The sequence below is a fragment of the Zingiber officinale genome, chromosome 6A (assembly GCF_018446385.1).
Source record: "Zingiber officinale cultivar Zhangliang chromosome 6A, Zo_v1.1, whole genome shotgun sequence".
NCBI lineage: Eukaryota > Viridiplantae > Streptophyta > Magnoliopsida > Zingiberales > Zingiberaceae > Zingiber > Zingiber officinale.
In genome coordinates this window covers 120535544-120554739 of record NC_055997.1, presented here as the reverse complement: position 1 = coordinate 120554739, position 19196 = coordinate 120535544, and the positions used below count along the sequence as shown (strand labels likewise).

General features: G+C 31.1%; 2 protein-coding genes across 2 annotated transcripts; one reads left to right on the top strand and one right to left on the bottom strand.

The window, feature by feature from the left end:
* The first annotated feature begins 4429 nt into the window (after nt 1–4429).
* On the top strand, nt 4430–9815 carry LOC121997780 (polyadenylate-binding protein-interacting protein 9-like). The gene is made up of 10 exons (XM_042552404.1): nt 4430–4942; nt 5179–5289; nt 5467–5511; nt 6168–6240; nt 6319–6431; nt 6550–6609; nt 6757–6804; nt 6890–6958; nt 9288–9349; nt 9460–9815. Exons 1-10 carry the CDS (start codon nt 4625–4627, stop codon nt 9515–9517), a joined length of 957 nt encoding a protein of 318 aa, XP_042408338.1. The 5' UTR covers nt 4430–4624; the 3' UTR covers nt 9518–9815.
* Nucleotides 9816–15778: 5963 nt separating this feature from the next.
* Nucleotides 15779–18849, bottom strand: LOC121997779 (60S ribosomal protein L11-like). The gene is made up of 5 exons (XM_042552403.1): nt 18707–18849; nt 18487–18594; nt 17642–17684; nt 17356–17551; nt 15779–16129 (listed from the first exon to the last, which is right to left on the bottom strand). The coding sequence occupies exons 1-5, from the start codon at nt 18707–18709 to the stop codon at nt 15931–15933; spliced, it is 549 nt and encodes a 182-aa protein (XP_042408337.1). The 5' UTR covers nt 18710–18849; the 3' UTR covers nt 15779–15930.
* Nucleotides 18850–19196: the final 347 nt, after the last annotated feature.

The following is a 19196-nucleotide window of genomic DNA, read 5'->3' as shown; positions in this document are numbered from 1 at the left end:
GCTTCCCCCTGTGTGTCGGTCGGCCTTCGGTTCTGTCCCTATACAGAGATTTGCTTCGCTCAGTCTTCCGGCCCCACTCGTTTGCCGGTCGTCGATGTTGCAGGTTGCGACGCTTGCCGATCGGCTAACGCCTATTGTTGCTATTGCTCAATCATCTTCGCCGCTTGGGCTTGAACGAGCATCTCAAGCTCTTCTTGGGTGAGTGTCACGGTGGTGAGTCGTCCATCATCCTCCATCTTCTTGGTTCGGATTTAAGTGACGTTCCCACAGACGACGCCAAATATAACCCTGTCCGAAAGTCGAAGAGACGAAAAGCTGGGGATGTGGCGCTCACGCTGACCTACTGTGGACTCCATGCGGACTTGCAACATACACTACGTCAGTGCTGAGCCAGGGAAGGGGTCCCGGGATTCGCCCTTCGACGCTCAAGTCAGTCACCGACAATGAATTGGAAAGCGGAGCAACAAGAAGACAATCGCACAAACAGTGAATATCACATACCTCGGCTGATGCTTGGACCCCCATTTATATAGAGCTCTGGTAGCACGCGTGCATGCTTCCCAAAGCGAGCACACTTCTCAAAGTTTTCCCTGAAAAGACTTGTTAGTAAAGTGTCCTTGACAGGCCGAGCATATCTCTGAAGTGACAGTGGAAGCTTCCGCCATACGATCTTCTGGCAACCCATGCCCGATGTTGGCGGCACCAACTCCCAAAAGGATATCACTGGATATCATCAGGAGTGTACTGCTAGGCCGAGCGGATTGGGCGCTCGGCCTGAATTCCGCCTCCCTTGTGCCTCGTCTGGTCGGCCAAAACTTTGTTGTTCCTTAGCGTGTGTCCGCTCGACCGAAGGTCCACTTTGTTATTGCTGAAGCATACTGCCAGGTCGAGTGGGGTAGCCGCTCGACCGAAGTCTGTTGCCAGGCCGAGCGGGGTAGCCGCTCGGCCGAAGTTGAACTCTGCGCACATTAAGCTCTGCTGTCCGGCCGAGCGAGTATCCGCTCGGCTCGGCTTCTGTACATTGTCTCCCTTGCGCGTTGATTGTTTGATTGCTCCCCGTGTCGAAGGCGACGACTGGTCGAAGCCTTCTCCTTGGTCGGGGCATACTTCGTCCGATCGGCTGATGCCATCTATGCGTTGACCGTCTTAATTTTGACCTCCACCGTAGCAGCGGGATGAAACCCTTCATCATCACTAGGGATGTAATCGAGTCGAACCAAGCCGAACTCTTGAATGTTTGAGCTTGGCTCGTTTATAATCGAGCCGAGCTCGAGTTTTATTTAACGAATATATTCAGCTCGAGTTTTATTTAACGAATATATTCATGGCTCACGAGCTTTTGTCGAGCCTAAACGAGCTTAATAAATATAAATAATAAATTTAAATATTCATTAAAAATTAAATTATATATTTAAAAAAAATTATAATATTATTATTAAAATTTATAATTTTATTCTAATAAATAAATTTAATATATTTATCTATATTTTTCATAAGTAGAGTGTAAAATCTATAAATTTAATATCAAAACTATTATTTTTTTTATTTAAAAGTTGCTTAATGAGCTTAACGAACGTGTTCATGAGCTAATGAGTCGAATATTGCGAAGCTTGAGCTTGATTTGTTTATTTTAACGAGCCTTATTAAACGAGCTCAAATGAGCTTTTATCGAATCGAGATTCGAATAGCTCGCGAGCGGCTTGGTTCATTTACACCCCTAATCATCACCGCATCATTTTCTTTTTGACATTTTGATGTAGTGTTCGATTAGTATTTAAGTACAAAATTTAGGACTGAACTGGAAAAAACTTATATAAAAAAAGAGTTTTATCCGAAACATTTTGTATTTTCTAAAAAATCTAAATTTTATTGATGTAAAAATCTCTTAAATTATTATTGTTGATAAATTATTTTAATTTAGATAGTAAATTAGGAGGAAAATAACTTAATGTTAAATAAACAAAATAATTAAATAAAAATTCAAAACATATAATAATAATATTATTATTTTAATTTAAACACAAAACAATAAATCTCGTCCGTCTATAATTATATTTCATAAATTTAAATAATTATATTTAAAAATTTAATTGACTAAACTATTAATGAAAACAATTATTTAAAAAAATTCAAAATTTTTCTAAAATAAATATTACACAATTAAAATTTAAGATATGTTATAAAATCAAACCGCAGCAGTCTAAGAATTAATAATTTTCAAGTTTCAAATTCAGATCAATCATGATCTTAAATTCAGATCGATCATGATTAACTAAATTCAATCCAACTCAACGAAAATTTAGCGTCAGATTTTAAATGTAACCCGATCTAATTTAAATCCTAAAAATCCTAACTTAATATTTTAAGTGAATTAGACTAACAGTCAATAATTGAGAAATTACGTAAGTGCTCTGCGCCGAAAAATTTATTTGTCTCTTATTTTAGTGTTTATTTGTCTCTTATTTTTGTATTCCCTACAAAAATGTCTAAATATTAATATTAGGACGTACAATTTTTGGTAGGTGGCGATTGATCCGTGCACCCGGCACAGTTTAGCTATTGAGCCGTCGGAAGCAGTAGTTCACCTCAACTAGTTGGGCCAAAAAGATAGATATTATTTACCAAACTTGGAACTTAAAATTCGGCATTCTAAATTTTGGAAAATATCCAAAAGATTTTTTTTTTCTAAATATAACTTTTTCTCTTTTAACTCCTATTTTTTAAATATTTTTTCTCTCTTTTAAATTTATAATATTGGTCCTTATATAAATCATATCATATCTCACTAATATTTTAACACGTTAAAAGAAATTTAAGATAAGTAATTGATGATACTATCATACTCTTTACCAATTAAAAAATCCATAAATCTAATTAGTAGACATTTATTAATATATTTCAGTTAAATTTACTGATAGATCTAGAGAAATTTACTTAAATTTATTCAAGTTATATGAGTACATCAAGGTCAACGCTAGTTAAATTTTTTTCAATACATTTTAATATAGTATGAGAAATCGAAATAAGTACTGAATTATCGTTGGATTTTTTACTATCTCATAAATTTATAAGATCTAAAATGTATGAATTGATCAAAATTTATTGATGAAAGAAAGATAAAAAAAGGAAAGTTAAGGATGAAAGGAAAAAGAAGAGATGGTATGCATAGGGAAAATATCAAATTTGACATAGGAGTAAGATGAAACAAAAAGGTGCCTTCTCAAAGTTTAGTATGCTTTTTGATTAATTCTCAAACTTACAGGTGCGCTTTGGTAAATTACTAATTATATATATAAAAAATGATCGATTGATATGCGATCACTTATCTAACCATTTTCTATTTGTCACTTAGCTAATAGTGATTCTCTTGAAAGTAAGATAGATTTGAATGTTAATATTAATTATAAAAATTGATTTTTCAGTTAGTCATCGTACCATAAAAGTTGGGTTAAATTGAATTTATTGGCGGAATCTAAAAATTTATAGTTATTTTAGAAATTTATTTTTTTAAAAAAATAATGGATAGGTAAGATAATTTAGTTTGGTTTTGATTTTAAAATTTTTAATTTAAATAAATAAAATAAATTTCAATTTAATTTTTTTTAGCGTCAAGTAGAAATTGATTTTGTTAAAGAACAAACTGTAGCTAATTTTTTTTTCTTTCGAATATTTTTACTAATACATTGTTTTTTTACACAGAAGTACATTTTTTTGAATTGACATCATTGTTTAAAATGAATTATCCCTTTTAACCGTTATTCATTTTTAAAAACTAATATTATAGTGAAATTAATTTAGTTTTGGATGGAACTAATTCAAATTATTTAATTTTTATTTAAAAATTGACTGATTTGATTAGTTTAATTTTTTTTAATCAGTTCAATTTCGAATTAATCAATCTGTTCGATTCGATTTTGAACTGAATGCTTAATTCGTTATTCTCACAGTGAACACTCAGTTATTCTCACAGTTGTAAATTTTGAATTAAGTCAAAATACAAAAAGCTAACAATATTGTTTTGTAAATTTATAGGAGAAAATGAAAAAATAGATAAAATTGAGAACGGAATTGAAATTTTCTTTAGACCGACAAAGTTCTAAAAAAGTCCATGAGCGGATGAAAAATACACCATCCAATTCCAACGACATTCAATCTTTTATAACAAATTCACGGTGGCCCATAACTCATCATGCTCGTGTCATTTTTGTCCATTCCTTGTACCTTATTGAATAAGAAAGAAAGATGACAACTCCCTTTTTCTTTTATCTTCCCTTTCTGTTATAAAAGACATTAAAAATAGATTTTTAATTATTTTGTTTATGTTTTCAAATAAAATTACAAAACTATTTTTTTAAATTTAAAATTTATTAAAAAAAATTGAAAGAAACCTTCTATTTATAGAAGTTATACTCGGTACATTCTCATCCTCATCATCTCTGTCGCTTCTTGCTCGGCCCATTTTCGTTTTTCTTTTTCCAATTTCCGTGAGAAAAACTCGAGAATGGCGATCGAAATCGATTTTTCCCTTTATTTTTGACTAGATCACTTCGAATTCGTGCTCGTTCTCGATCGAATTGTTCGGCGAGTGTCGATCGGTTTCGTGTTTGCGTTTTTGGTGTTTGGGATGGCTGCGGTCGCGGAGCAGGCGATCGGGTCCTCCGACCCGTTCATCCGCCGAGAGACAGAGGCGCCGGCGGAATACGAGAGAGAAGCACGGACTGAGCTCGTCCATTTACTTTCCAAATTGAACCCGGCCGCCGAGGAATTCTTCCCTTCGAATTACACTGCCTGCGGCGGTCAGAATCCCGAAGGCCGGCTTTCCGCCGATGCGCCCGTTTTTGCGGCGGCGAGTGGGTTTAACGGAGACGGGCCGACTAGCAATGGCGGCAGTAGTAGGGACTCGAGCAGTGATTGCTCGTCTAATAATCAGCCGAATCGCCGAGTAATTTCTTTGCCTTGAATTTTTGTTTCATTTCGAAACAAAAATTACTTTTGGGTTTAATCTGTTCCAAATTACTTTTGTTTTAACGATGTGTTCGAAATTGCGCTTCGCTTTTAAATTAACAAGGCGAAGAAGATAGAAGAGAGAAAATTTTGCAAACTTTATTGAACTTGCCTGTTCTTTTAGTTTCTTTTATAGAAAACAAAAAAGTGGTATTGAACTTTCTTTTATACCAGAGGAGGAATAATTATGATGAGGGGCGGATGAAGATGAATAACAGAGCTCGAAGAGCTGCGAGGGAGGATAGCATTAATCGTACTGTTTATGTCTCCGACATTGATCATCAAGTGAGTCAATTTTACAAAAAATTTGCTGTTAGTTTTGTCGTTGGTTAATGTCGTGTTCTTCTAGTTATCCCATTGCTATCACTACTTGAAGGATCAGTGCTGTCTATTATTGGTTGTTTCATTCTGATGGTGTTAATTATTCTAATAATCTAATGGGGACTGAAAAATATATTTCAGGTGACTGAACAGAAGCTTGCTGAAATATTTTCTATCTACGGTCAGGTAAGTTTCTCAGTTGCAGCTATCTGAAACTTTCCTGAATGTGTCATACATTTATTAGGAAGCTATTTCTTTAATTATTTGCCTATGTAGGAATCTCAAAAACCTTTTTTTTTTTACATGACTATCTCCCTTTATATTTTCTAACAACAATATTTTACTAGAGTTACACAGTGATGAAAATTGCTGACTAGCGAATTCTAGAGAAATGATCTCATCTGAAATTGTGTGAAAGTTGAAATATATAGGCATTAATAAGCAACTAACTTGTGATATTTTAAACACTATTTTCAGAACTGCATTTCTCGACCCATATTATTCCAGTGACATATTTATCCAGGCTAAATATAATAGAGCTGAAGGGGCAACGAGAAAGAGTCTAAAGAGAAAAAAAATTGACATATACCTTGTTCTTCTATTTTAAGAAGTACATTGTCTCTGAAAGTGATTTACTTTCACCTTCAGGTAACTTACTATGGTTTGCGCTTGTAATGAGTTCATTGTGTTGTTAAGACAGTCTTCTATTTTCTTTACCCATTGGCAAGAAATTTTTTATCTCACTCATGTGTCTTTATGGCCTGTCATTATAGACATCTGAAGCAAAATGGATGGTTCTACCACCCCTTTCTTTGACTATTATAAGATTGATGTATTTTCAGGTAGTTGATTGTCGTATTTGTGGTGATCCCCATTCTCTTCTTCACTTTGCCTTTATAGAGTTTTCAGATGAGTGTGAGTTCATAAATTGCAGTTTATTTCACGGAAACACATATCATAAAAGATGTTAAAACAATAGATATTTGCTATTAGATGGTGCAAGGGCAGCTTTGAGCCTTGGTGGCCCTCTTCTTGGTTACTGCCCAATGAAAGTCTTACCTTCAAAGACAGCAATCATACCCGTGAATCCAAAGTTTCTTCCTAAGGTAATCTCATTTTCATTATTTCTTTCATGAAACAATAGTCAATATTTTCCAAGTTACACAAACAAGGCAGTATATGCACTTTTGCTTGAAATTTTACAACTGTTGTGAAATTGAACAGTCTGAGGGTGAAAAGGAAATGGTCATCCGAACTGTGTACTGTACAAACATTGACAAAAAGGTATATTAGGTCTGCTCCCTTTATTTTGGTGCCTATAAATCATATTTTGCTATTACAGTCTTATGTTACAAAGACAGATTTATACTTCAGTACAACAGTTTCAATAGAATAATTGCTTCATAAATATAACTTTATCTTCTGTTGCAGATAACTCAAACGGATGTAAAAGCCTTCTTTGAACAACACTGTGGTGAGGTTAGTCTACTTCTATTAAAAGGACATTTTGGACAATTATGATACAGCTACTGTGAAAGTAAATTAATCTGTTCTTTTTATTCAGGTTTCTCGTCTGAGACTCCTTGGTGATAATATCCACTCAACTCGAATTGCATTTGTTGAATTTGCTCAGGTATTTTAGTTATTTACTGATTCATTTAGTATTTGAAGATTAATTCAATGTTCAGTCCACTCTGTAACTTTTTTGTTTTATCAATGTTAAGTGGCTATTGATTTTCTGTATGCTTTCATAATCTTCTTAGCAACTTTATAACAAAATTTCCTGCCGTTGCTTCAAAAATGTACTCCTGTTAAAATCTCTTTTTTGCTTCAGTATCATACCTGTCTAGGTTGAAATGCTAAGAAATGGTGATGATGGCAGTCTATATAGTCAGCTGTAAAATATAATGGTAGAGTTAATTGCACTTTATGATCATTGCAACCACTTTTGCATAATGTGTGCCACTTTTGCATAATGTGCTTGCAGGGTGCTACTTAAATCAACAATAATCCATTTAGGTTGTAATCACAAACTTATCTAAGTTAATCAGTTAAAGACCTTGACTATACCATTATCTAAATTTGGAATCAATCTTCTCACCAATATGCCAATGATATCGTGCTATTAAAGGTAGTTTGGTTCACAAAGCTCCTAGCAATAATATCTTGATATTCTGTCATGAAAATATCTTCATAGTTGAGAAACTTAATGTCAACGCTCAGGCTATTCAAACAACCATTAACCTGCAAATCTATCCAAAAAAAAAGAAAGCAAAAGCAGTACTGGTGGGTGCAACTTAAATGATCAATGTTATTATTTATTCTTTGGATGTATTGTAGATGAACCAATGAACTACTCATAATAACCTTTAACTTAGCTTAATTACATGAAAAGTTATTGTAGAGTTACTTATTATGATATAGTCTCGGTGGCTAGTAGAATTATTTTAGTTGAGAACATCCCTCCTAAAATTTTCTTTGCTGCATTATGGACAATTATTTTGTAATGATTGGATGTTTCTTTTTTTCATGTGAGTGACACAAATTTCGCATTGGACACATGCAAATTTCATAATTTCCTCCCAGCTTTCTGTTGGATTATTGCTTATAACTTAATAGTTCCTCTAATGTTTAGAATATTAGTAAGATATATACTTCCATAGATTTTATTGGTTTTATTAAATAGAGATATTTCCTTATACTATTTTCCATATAAAGTTTATTTATTTGCTTCATTATTCAACTTTATGCCATATGCAAATACAAGTATAGATTAGTCTGCTTGCAATCTAGTGGCATGGTTGTACAATAGGTCACCTACACTGAAACATTTCGTATCATTTTCACTATTTGCGTAGATGTTTGTCTAGGAGTAGAGTTGGTTCGGTATACCATATACTATACTGAAAACTTTGGTGTATCAAAAATTCATACCGATACTATACCAAAATTTCAGTGTATCGAAACTTTGGTATACTGATTTTGTATGGAATAAATTTTATACCGTTTACACTCAAATTTCGGTATCAATACTATTAAATAGCATATTGATACCATATCAAAATTTTTAATATACCGGATTAGCAATATAATTCAGGATATATCAAAATTTTTAATATTTTTTCCATTCCTATTTTCAAAAATTGCATTTAAGAAATTAGTCTTAGTATCATATTAATAAACCTAGTTAGCTTTTTGGTCAAACAAACTTCTTTTGCACTAATACTTTTATGTAGTAGTATTAGTTTTTGAAAGCTTATTACTTACAAAAAAAAATTTAATGGTCACATATTAAAATGATGCTGAACATTATCAAGGAACAAATGCGAATTTAATGTTACATTGTTTTCTATTACTATTAGTAAACAAGAAAATACTATGGTTCTCATGTAAGGTAGAATGGTCAATGCTTCCTGTCCAACATTCTATTACTAAGTTCTTAGCATAATTCCAATGTTTTATAACTTGGTTCCATTTGCCTCTTGGAAAGATGGAATTAGAGATACTTTAAAGTGCTCAATGCTGGGCCAAGTTATAAAACACATTATATTGCTAAGTCAACTATTCAAATATAAGTGTGGGTTGCTAGAAAAAAATAAAGATGAAGAAATGTTGTTTCTGAAATCATGTGTACATGTAAAATATAATGATAAATGTCAAAAACAAGGTAAATCCTTCGATTACCATTGAAAATTTTGAACCGGTAAAACTTTATCTTGAAAGATCTAGAAATTCCAAAAGAGATAATTGTGAGTTTGATACTAAATTCAACCAACGATGACTTGACATTTTCATTACCTTCATCTTGGAGTATAATTGAATTTGGAAGTTAGAACTACAATTACTAACTATCTAAGTTATTGATGTCATTCCTAATCTATTGAACTATGACTTTTAATAATTGTAATTTGTGTGCCTTTTGTGCCCAAGAATGTTCATTTTTTCTCTAATGATTACTGCAGGCAGAAAGTGCAATGCTAGCTTTGAACCAGAGTGGCATGGTTCTAGGAACTTTGCCTATCAGGTATATCTATTAATCTTTCTTAAGCTATCCTAATACATGCTGTTGAAAATGGTAAACTAAACATTTTACACAGATAATCTGAATTTATGTATTAATTTCGTATGTTTCAGAGTGAGTCCTTCAAAGACACCAGTGAGGCTGCGCATTCCACGATCTTCCTCAAATTGAGTTGAGTTGCATTTCGGAGTTGGATCATTGTTTAAATTGAATGAGATTTTGTTCTACTGCCACCTCCTTCCTTTGGTTTGTTTTCTTTTGGCCATAAGAGCTAAAACAAATTTAGTAGGCTTCAGATTAGTAGCTAAACATATCTATTTAAATAGAGTTAGGTAACGTTTTCTTCTGTTGGAACATATTAAGTTGACCTTCATATATTACCACCATCTTTGGTTGTCTCCTTGAGAATGATAATTTATTCTATTCTAATTTCCTAGAAAATAAATTTGTATAATGGTTTTAGTATCAATGCAGACCTTTGTACCTATAACTCTATAACATGGATAAATTCATGGGTAAAGAAAGTCATGTCAAACTTGAATGTCTATTTACTACTAGAAGTATTGTCTCCTCATTATTTATGTTTATTATTTTTCAATTTTATTATGATTGAATTGTTGGCTTTATTGTTAAATTATCCCTTAAATTTGTGCTTTTGTAGAATTAAGAGTAATTGAAACTTCTGTGCTTCATAAGAGAAGCTCTTTTAGAGTTAATAAAAAAAATATGATAAGTATGCTTAATTAGCATTATTGAAAAGAATTATTAAGCCGGTTCAAACGGTACATATTCTTCTTTAATTAGGATTATTATTTTTATTTTGAATATGTGGCATATTTCTTTTTTAATCCATTTTGTCTAAAGTAACTGTATTATTAACTCGATTGAAAGTAAATTTTCTTTTTTTGGTTAAAACTCATCGTATATAAATGATTAGGATTATGAGTGAGTAAAAAATTAATTAAATCAAATACACCGATCGAATTTAAAAATTCTATTAAATTATTTTGGTATTTCAAATTTTTTTATTAAAAAATTGATTTATTCAATTAATTTAGTTCAGTTCCGCCAATGCCTTTGTCTAGTGGTAGATGAATTGGTCCTCAGCCTTGATCGGCTGCTCCATCATCGCATCCACTCCAAACACTAAAAATGCAAATTCGAATTTGATCAACTCTTAGCTGAATAATTCAAAATTTGATAAAAATGTCGGCAAAAATTAATTTCAATCTGGATTATTCTCTAGTTTTCTCTATGAAATTAGAAAAAGAAAAACGATTTCAATTTGTATTATTCTCTAGTTTTCTCTCTGAAATTAGAAAAAGAAAAATGAAAGCAAAAATGAGCCGAGTGAGATGCGATAGAAGAGATAGTGAGGTTTCTTTTCAATTTTTATAATAATTTTGCAATTTTAATTTTTTAAAAAATAGTTTTGTGCTATTATTTGAGTAGAGACATAAATAAAATAATTAAAAATATATTTTTACAGTCTATTATAACATAAAGGAAGATAAAAAGAAAAAACAGGAGTCTTTTGTTGGAATAAGGTCCAAAGAATGGATAAAAATGACACGGTTCGCGCTCATGGATTTTTGTAGAAGTTTGTGGTCAATATGTTAATTCAAAAGAAAATTTGAATTCCGTTTTCAAATTTATCTAATTTTTTATTTTCTCCCAAAAAATTACAAAATAATATCTTTCTATCAATAAAATATCGATTAATTTAATTAAAAATTAAATTAATTGAATTATAGTATTAGTTTTTAAAAATTAACACAATAGCTTGTTGATTTTTAAAATGCAACATAATTATGGTGTTAATTTTTAATATCAATTATCCTACTAATCTATATTTTAAAAAAAAATAAATTTCTAAATTAAACGAATGAAATTTTTAAATTTGATTAATTAATTTAATTTAACTAAACTTTTATTCTAGAATGTCTAAAATTCATTTTTTATAATTAATATTAATATTCAAATCTATCATAGTCTTTTTTCACATCATTAAATTTATTATAAAATTATCAAATATTAAATACTTTTAAATGAATTAATATAGAATTCTATAATAAAATATGATTCACTCGTCCCTAATCTATCCGTCTTTAGACTGACATAGAAAAAATAAATTATGAATAATTATTAACCATTAATTATATAATAAAATATGAAAAAAAATATATTTAAATACGTTAAATTTCGAGTTTAAAATTTTATACAGTAACACCTTATATCTTCACTATCCTATCATTGGAGGGCAAATTTTGGAGAGGAAAGTGGAGTATTAGCTAAGTGACAAATAGAAAATGGTCGGGTAAGTGGTCCCAGTTAAAGTGTGATCGCATGTCGTTTTGAGAATTAACAAAAAAGCATCCTAAATTTTGAAAACGCTTAAAAGCGTACTTTTTTTCCGTGTTACTTATTTTGAAATTTGACATTTTCCTGCCTATGTTTCCTTCTTTTCTTCTCTCCTGCGTATTCATAACGTTAGGCCTAATACCATATAAGTAAATCGCTAGGCTTAATATGAATATATCAATCTAATGCTAATTGATTCTTCAAATAATATTTTAATAATCTTTGCAGAAATTAATAAATAATAGAGCGTAGGGACTCCTTACCATCTCATAATTAAATTTATAAGATATGAAATGAATTAAATCGAATCTGACTAAATCTATCAACAAATTTTGATTGAACGATACATTTTAGAACCTATGAATTGAGGTTATAAGAAATTTAACGATACATTATTATTTATTTTGATTTTTTTTAATATATTAAAATATTATTAAAAGAATGGATTATTATTAGACTTGATATATTCTTATAATCTGAAATGTGTTTAATTGAATCTATCTAAGTTCATCCGTAAATTTTGATGGAACTTAGACATATTCAATTAGATTAATTTTATATGATCGTATAGATTTTTGAAACGTTAAGAGTCAAATTATGTTATATTATTTTAAGTTTTTATGAAGATATTCTATTAAAAGCAGGTGATGCATGTAAAAGAGAGAACACTAAATTTTGTTGGCCACAATATGATCAGGAAAAAAATTTTATTTTTCAATTATAATATATATATATATATATATATATATATATATATATATATATATATATATAGATATGATCATTTAACATTATCCAAGAGAGAAAAGATGTGAGAATGAAGAGAGATGGCATGCACGAGAAAAGGATAGAGGGGCAAAAATAACTCAAATTTAACCTATGATTAAAAGTAACCATTTTCAAAATTTAGAACACCTTTTGATCAATTCCGAAGTCCACCTTTGACAAGTCATATCAGTCTTTTAGACCCGACTAGTTGAGGTGAACGACCTTGTCCGATCAACGGCTCAACTGTGTTGGTACATCATTGTCAATTTATTTTAGGATCAAGATGAAGAAAATAAATCATGAATAACTACTAGTATTTAAAATAATGACTAACACATAAAGGAGATATTTATCTCGATTTTATCAAAATTCAAACTCTAGATCTTATGATAATAATACTTTATATACTAGCTACTAGACCATCTCGAAAGGACTATCAATCAATCATGAATCATAGGATGTTTAATGGAGATTTATTTTACATAGAGATATGTATTTACATAATAGAAGTCTCTCCCGTCAAGGAAAAAATACTTAATAATATTAATATTTAGAAAGTTTTTTAGGGAATAATATATTGAATTTGAATTAAACCGATTTACTCTTTAATCAAGAAGCACAATAAACTAAAATAAGGGTCAGGCAGATGCGTTACCTAATTTATCCTTTTTTTTTTGCCTAATAAACAATAAAAATAAGAGACAAATAAATTTTTTTTTGGGTGCAAAGGACTTATGTAATCTCTCAGTTATTTATAATTTTATTTCCAACTACCATTTATTGCAAGACATAATCCGAGATGTTGGATTATCTATGAACACTTAGGGATTTATATAGAAAATTTCTATAAAATTGGATCGATTATTCTTCACATTAATTGCCCTGAAACACTAAAAATATGGTGTTAAAAAAAAATCTCTGAAGGATTAGAAACATGGTGCTGACTTAAAAAAAATCCATTATGCCTAGGGATATCAAAATGAACCCAACTATTAATTTGATCAAAATGGACATGTAAAATATTAAGTTAGGATTTTTAGGATTTGGGTTAAATCAGGTTGGATTTAAAATCTAACTTTTTTTTTTTTAAAGTTGAATTGAATTCAAGTTAATCAGAATGGATCTAAATTTAAGATGGAGAAGTGGAATTTGAAACTTTCAAAATTATTAGTTCTTAACACGTTTTGATTTTATAATGATATCATAGATTTAAACAATTAAATTTTTAAATTTAAATATTTAAATCTATGGAATATATATTTTTTGAAGAATGAGATTTGTTGTTATGTGTTTAAATTAAAATATTATTATGTGTTTTTATCTTTATTTAATTATTTTCTTAAAGAATAAAAGAATAATATTGTTTAGTTAAAAATAAGATTGAGTTAAAACGAGTTATTTAGTTATTTGGATTTATAATTTTTAGATTGGTTCAGGTTGGAGACTCATCCGAATTGACACTTTTTCAATGACTGAATTAGTCCGGATGATTTTCTCAAGCTGTGAGTCATAAGTGTCGACGTCAATATCGTCACCTCGAGCTAGCCGCGGATGCCAACATCATCACTCCGGGCTAGTCGTCCCTTTCTCATGTTTTTTTTTGCTTTTCTTCCCTCATAATTTTTTTTTTACGATCATCGTTGGTTATTCAAACTACAACTCGGGTAGCCATTAATGTGACTCCACCACTATACTATTCTTGTATTTCAAATGGATATTTTTGATCACCTGTATTTAAAATTTCTTAAATATTTTATTTCTTAAATATTTTTTAATCTTTATTAGTACTAGTTATTATGAATACGCATTGTATGTATTATACATAAATACGTATAAATTAGTACACTATATTTATAAACATCAGGTCAAGTCAATGCAGTAGTATAAAGTAAGGATGACATTTGAGAACCTCGGCATCAAATTCTAAAATTATTAAAAAAATTAAGTCCATAAATTTTCTATGTTAAAAGAATCAATTAGGATTTATGATTAAATATCTCATCATTCCATTATTATTATAAAAATTTGATTAATTTAATTATTCATAGAATTAATTTATATTTTATCATTTCGATTTATTTTTTTTATTAAAAAACTTAGTCAATTCGATTATTTTAAAAAAATTAATTTATTCAATTTTAATTAATTCGATCTGATTTAATTTTAATTAAATATTTAGTTCTGGTAAAAAAAAGTATATTTAAATATCTATTTATTGTTTGCAGCTGCAAATTTTCCACCAATTCAATCACCGTGATTTTGTCTGTGTACCTTTGACACATAAGCTAATAAATGCAGCCTAAAATGTGTGCAAAAGCTTAACAATTAATTTAAACTACATTTTTGGATAGTCCATAGAAAAAATGATATATAATTTGTTGAGACTTGGAGAAACCGCAGAGGATCTCTCGGCCGCAGTAGATGGTACATTTGCAATTAAAGTTTAAGGAAGATGTGCCTCCCACTTAAAAGGTCCTTTAGTGATTTATCTTCCTTCCATGGAGATAATAATTTGCCTCTTTTTTATTTTATTATGATAAAAAATGAATACGTTCGTCTCTAACGTTCCCATTAATTCGTCTAAAGATTAATACGAAAAAAGTAAATCATGAATGACTATTAACCTTTGGAATAATGACTAGCACATAAAGAAAATATTAATTTATCTCTCTTTTATACGCTTTAGGATGAAAGAAAGAATGAGCATTATCACTTTTTACAACCACGGAAAGAACTTGTACAATTGTCCAAGTTGGTGAGGATTAAATCTTGATCATTGCTGGTTAATTAACAAACAACAATCATCAACATTTATTTGATCAAGCTGAATAGCTGTAAATGAGACTTCTATTACAAAATTTACAAAGGTTCGGATGAAAATCCTATAGAAGGTTTTGCATAAAATGTTTTTTTTTCAAAAATTCTTTTATTTCTTTATCGTAATCATTAGGTATTTCCATGTCACATTGATGTGATACTCATTAGCGTTAGAGATTAGCTCTTCTCTAAAGCACGGTTTGGAGTAAAATAGATGAATACAAGAAATTCCCTGTTAAAGTGTAGACAATTTAATCTAATTTTGGGATAACATTATTACTCATTAGTGTTAAAGATTAACTCTTCTCTAAATCACGGTTAGGAGTAAAATACACGCATATAAGATATTCCCTGTTAAAGTGTAGACAATTAAATCTAATTTTGGGATAACATTATTGAATGGAATAGAAAAATAGCACAGAATAAATATATTAGCGTTATCTATCAAAATTTAACGACCGCAATTCCATAGAATTGAAAGCCAAATTATCTCCGAAGCAAAAGAATTTAACTGCTAAAGCACAATATTCTCTGATACAAAATTGAAAGATATGGAAGTTCTTGTCTCCAAAGGATCTGATAAAAACAAATGGGTTCAGCTGTTGGAAAGAAATTTCATGATTCGGACATATCAAACTCTATGAAGTGGTCGCCTGAGACTTGTTGAGGATGACACCCTCATATTTCACCTGGAACCATTTCATTGCATCCTCTTTTGTGACTCGCTGATGAATGCCAACACGCGACTTGCACCTGCGGCGGCGGCTCACGCGATAACCAGGTCGCTCTAATACTACATAAAAATCCATGCCATATATACCAGTTGAGGGATCATACCTACAGAGATTGAGAAAAGAATATCCAATCATAAGAAATAACAACTCTCCAGTATTTCAGTATTTTGCGAATAATGATTGTTTTTAAAAATACGTAATACTGATGTAGTAAAATGCACCATTATTACTACTAAACATCCACAGTTGCAAAAGGCATTAGAAATAAGAGTATAAATATCCACAAAATCAATTTCATTGACGGTAACTTTCCAGATATGCATATGCTGTCAAAACCTCTGAATAATTCAATGAAGTATGGCATTTTGTACCAATACTTGCTGAGATGGATTCCTAAAAAGACATCTAAACATGAAAAATCCTACATCTCAGGGTCGATTTGAGAATTAGTTAATCAAGCAAAATATTATTGAGACGAATGGTGAATTTGAATCTCAGGAATAACTATTCTATTACTTGAGGACAGGATAGGCAAATCATGATCTATTACCTGGAGATATTTCATCATTGGTGAGTATTTTATTATAATATTGCTACAAACCTGAAAATATCCACCTATTATGTTGCTCTAACCAAACAAAGAAATATGCATTCCTATTTCTACATAACAATTCTATTCCAAGGGATAACAAATATATTCTCTATCTATTCCATTCCATTACATTAACCAAATTATTTACCTCGACCAAATTAATTTCTCTTAGTAAGCCCCTAGTTTGATCAAGGAAACATAATGTCCAATAAAGTCAAAGCCTGAAAACAAAATTCTCCTTCCAACATAATAATCAAGCCATAAATGATACTGGATTTTGCCATAAAATGGTGATGCATATGAGGACTAGTGAAACACACAAATTAATGATGCCACGATATCAAGTATAAGCAATCACCTGTCTTCCCTTTTACAACATCTCTCATCTACAAGTATGAGATCTATTGACTCCATACATGAAGACTGACACAATAGCTGGATATTCAAAACCCTTTATGATAACATGAAAAAAATAAAAAATAAAAAATAAAAAATAAAAACAACATTTTGATCCACACCCATATCAGTTAATTGTATTAGAGTCCAAGATAATTCCTAATACATAGATCAGCAAAAGATTATATGCAAATTTTACAACCAGCATGCTATCAAAAATGGAGATGGAAGAACAGCTCACATGAGAATGAACAAATGTGTTATATTTGCTATCAGTATGTGGTATATTTGGTAGTTGTCTAAGAAATTCAACATAATAACTAAAAAAAACTTAATCTCACTTTATTCCAAGATCGATATGCTCTTGTATACCAAAACCAAAGCAGCCAGTATCACTGAAGTTTCTTCTCAACAACTCATATTCCTTCACTTTCAGTCCACTTTCAAGTAGCTGCATGGCTTTGTCACCTCTGACTGTAACATAGCATGCAATCTTCTCATTACGCCTGATTCCAAAGGAACGTACAGTATATCTTGCTGCATAATTATATCAGCCACAAGAGAAGGTTCATGAGCAAAAACATTCTATGTATTGACAACATTACTTTCTTAAACAACAAAAACTACCTTTAGAGAAAACTGGGGTCTGCCCACTCAACTGTTCCAAAACCTGCAAGAGACAAAAACAAAAGGCATAAGCAACAGAACTGGTCAAGACTCTTGGAGGAAACACTTTTTTTTTACAAACAGAAAATTAGCAAAAGGCATATTAAAATCAAGAACAATTGGCTACTCTACCGCAATAATACCTGGTAAAACTTGTGGGAAGAAAAGCCAATCTTTTACCAAGAGACAAACAACAAACGGCATGACTTGAAGAAAATAACAATGTGCAACTTTACAGACCAATATCTAGCAGATGCACTCTTGTTTCTCATGTAGCATATTGCAATGTGTCAGACGTAGCATCTTCACATTCTTCCAATAGCGCTTATAGATCAGAATTTTAGAAATAAAACGTACATGTATAAGAAACATTACACTTCCCTTAAATTTAGTCTATGAGACAGATTAGAAGATGGAATCATCATAAATATCACCGAATTAAGTTAAGCAGTCCTAACAAAATAAATGAGCAAAACATTGAAGATGAGACATTCTATCACTGGGTAATGTATGTACAAATTATCTGACCATGTTGCCATTGTTCAGAATCACCATGTAGATAAACAGATTCAAACAAGGTTAGTCTGAAAAAGACGGAAACTTCACAATTTTAGTTTGAACACAATTCTCTTTCATCCCACGGATATAAAAAAAAAAAAAAAAAAATCAATTTTGACAACCGTGACAAGACAAGAGAAAGCCCGGACAAAAGGGGGAAAAAAAGAGACAGATAGTAAGCTACAAGAAATCATCTTCGCGACTCGGAATCTATAATCAACTAAGTAAAGAGAAGTCAGATCAAGTACCTTCGCCGCCCTGGTAAGACGATCGCCACTCTCGCCGACGGAGATATTGAGAACAAGCTTCTGTACCTTAATATCCCTCATGGGATTCGCAAGCTTCTTCTCGGAGGCCTGCAAGGGAAGACGACCAAAACAAAAGCCATTTAATTAAAGGAGAAAACACGAAGAAATCGAGCCGCGCAAGGGAAAGAAACGTGGCAGAGTGAAACCGAATAAAGCTAACCATTGCGAGAGAGCAGAGGAGCGGAGGCAGCAGCTAGCGCCGACGAACGGAATAGCAGAGACCCGACCACACGAAACCCTAATGGATTTATAGCCAAATCCACGGAAATGCCATCGTCAAATGAAGATAAACGGGCCAATTTGGTCGGCCCAATCAATTAGGCCTGATCGCTCTGATTCAGGGCATTTAGTTAATGGAATTTGATTGGAATAAGAAAAAAAAAATAAATTTATTTCTATTTTTTATTATTAAATTGATACTTAAAAAAACATTCGAATTTTAAAAATAATTTATTTACCACTAAATAAAACAATTATGATAAATAAAGTCACTTATTTATCACTTCATTGTGATGCGTTAAGTCATTTAATATCCTAAAAGTTAAAACGAGCCTCGAAGCTAAAACGAATCCAAATCGTCGGAGCATTTCGATCAAAGAAACACTGGCGATCGAAGCGCGGGAAAGGCGATTGAAGAAATAAAGTATCGA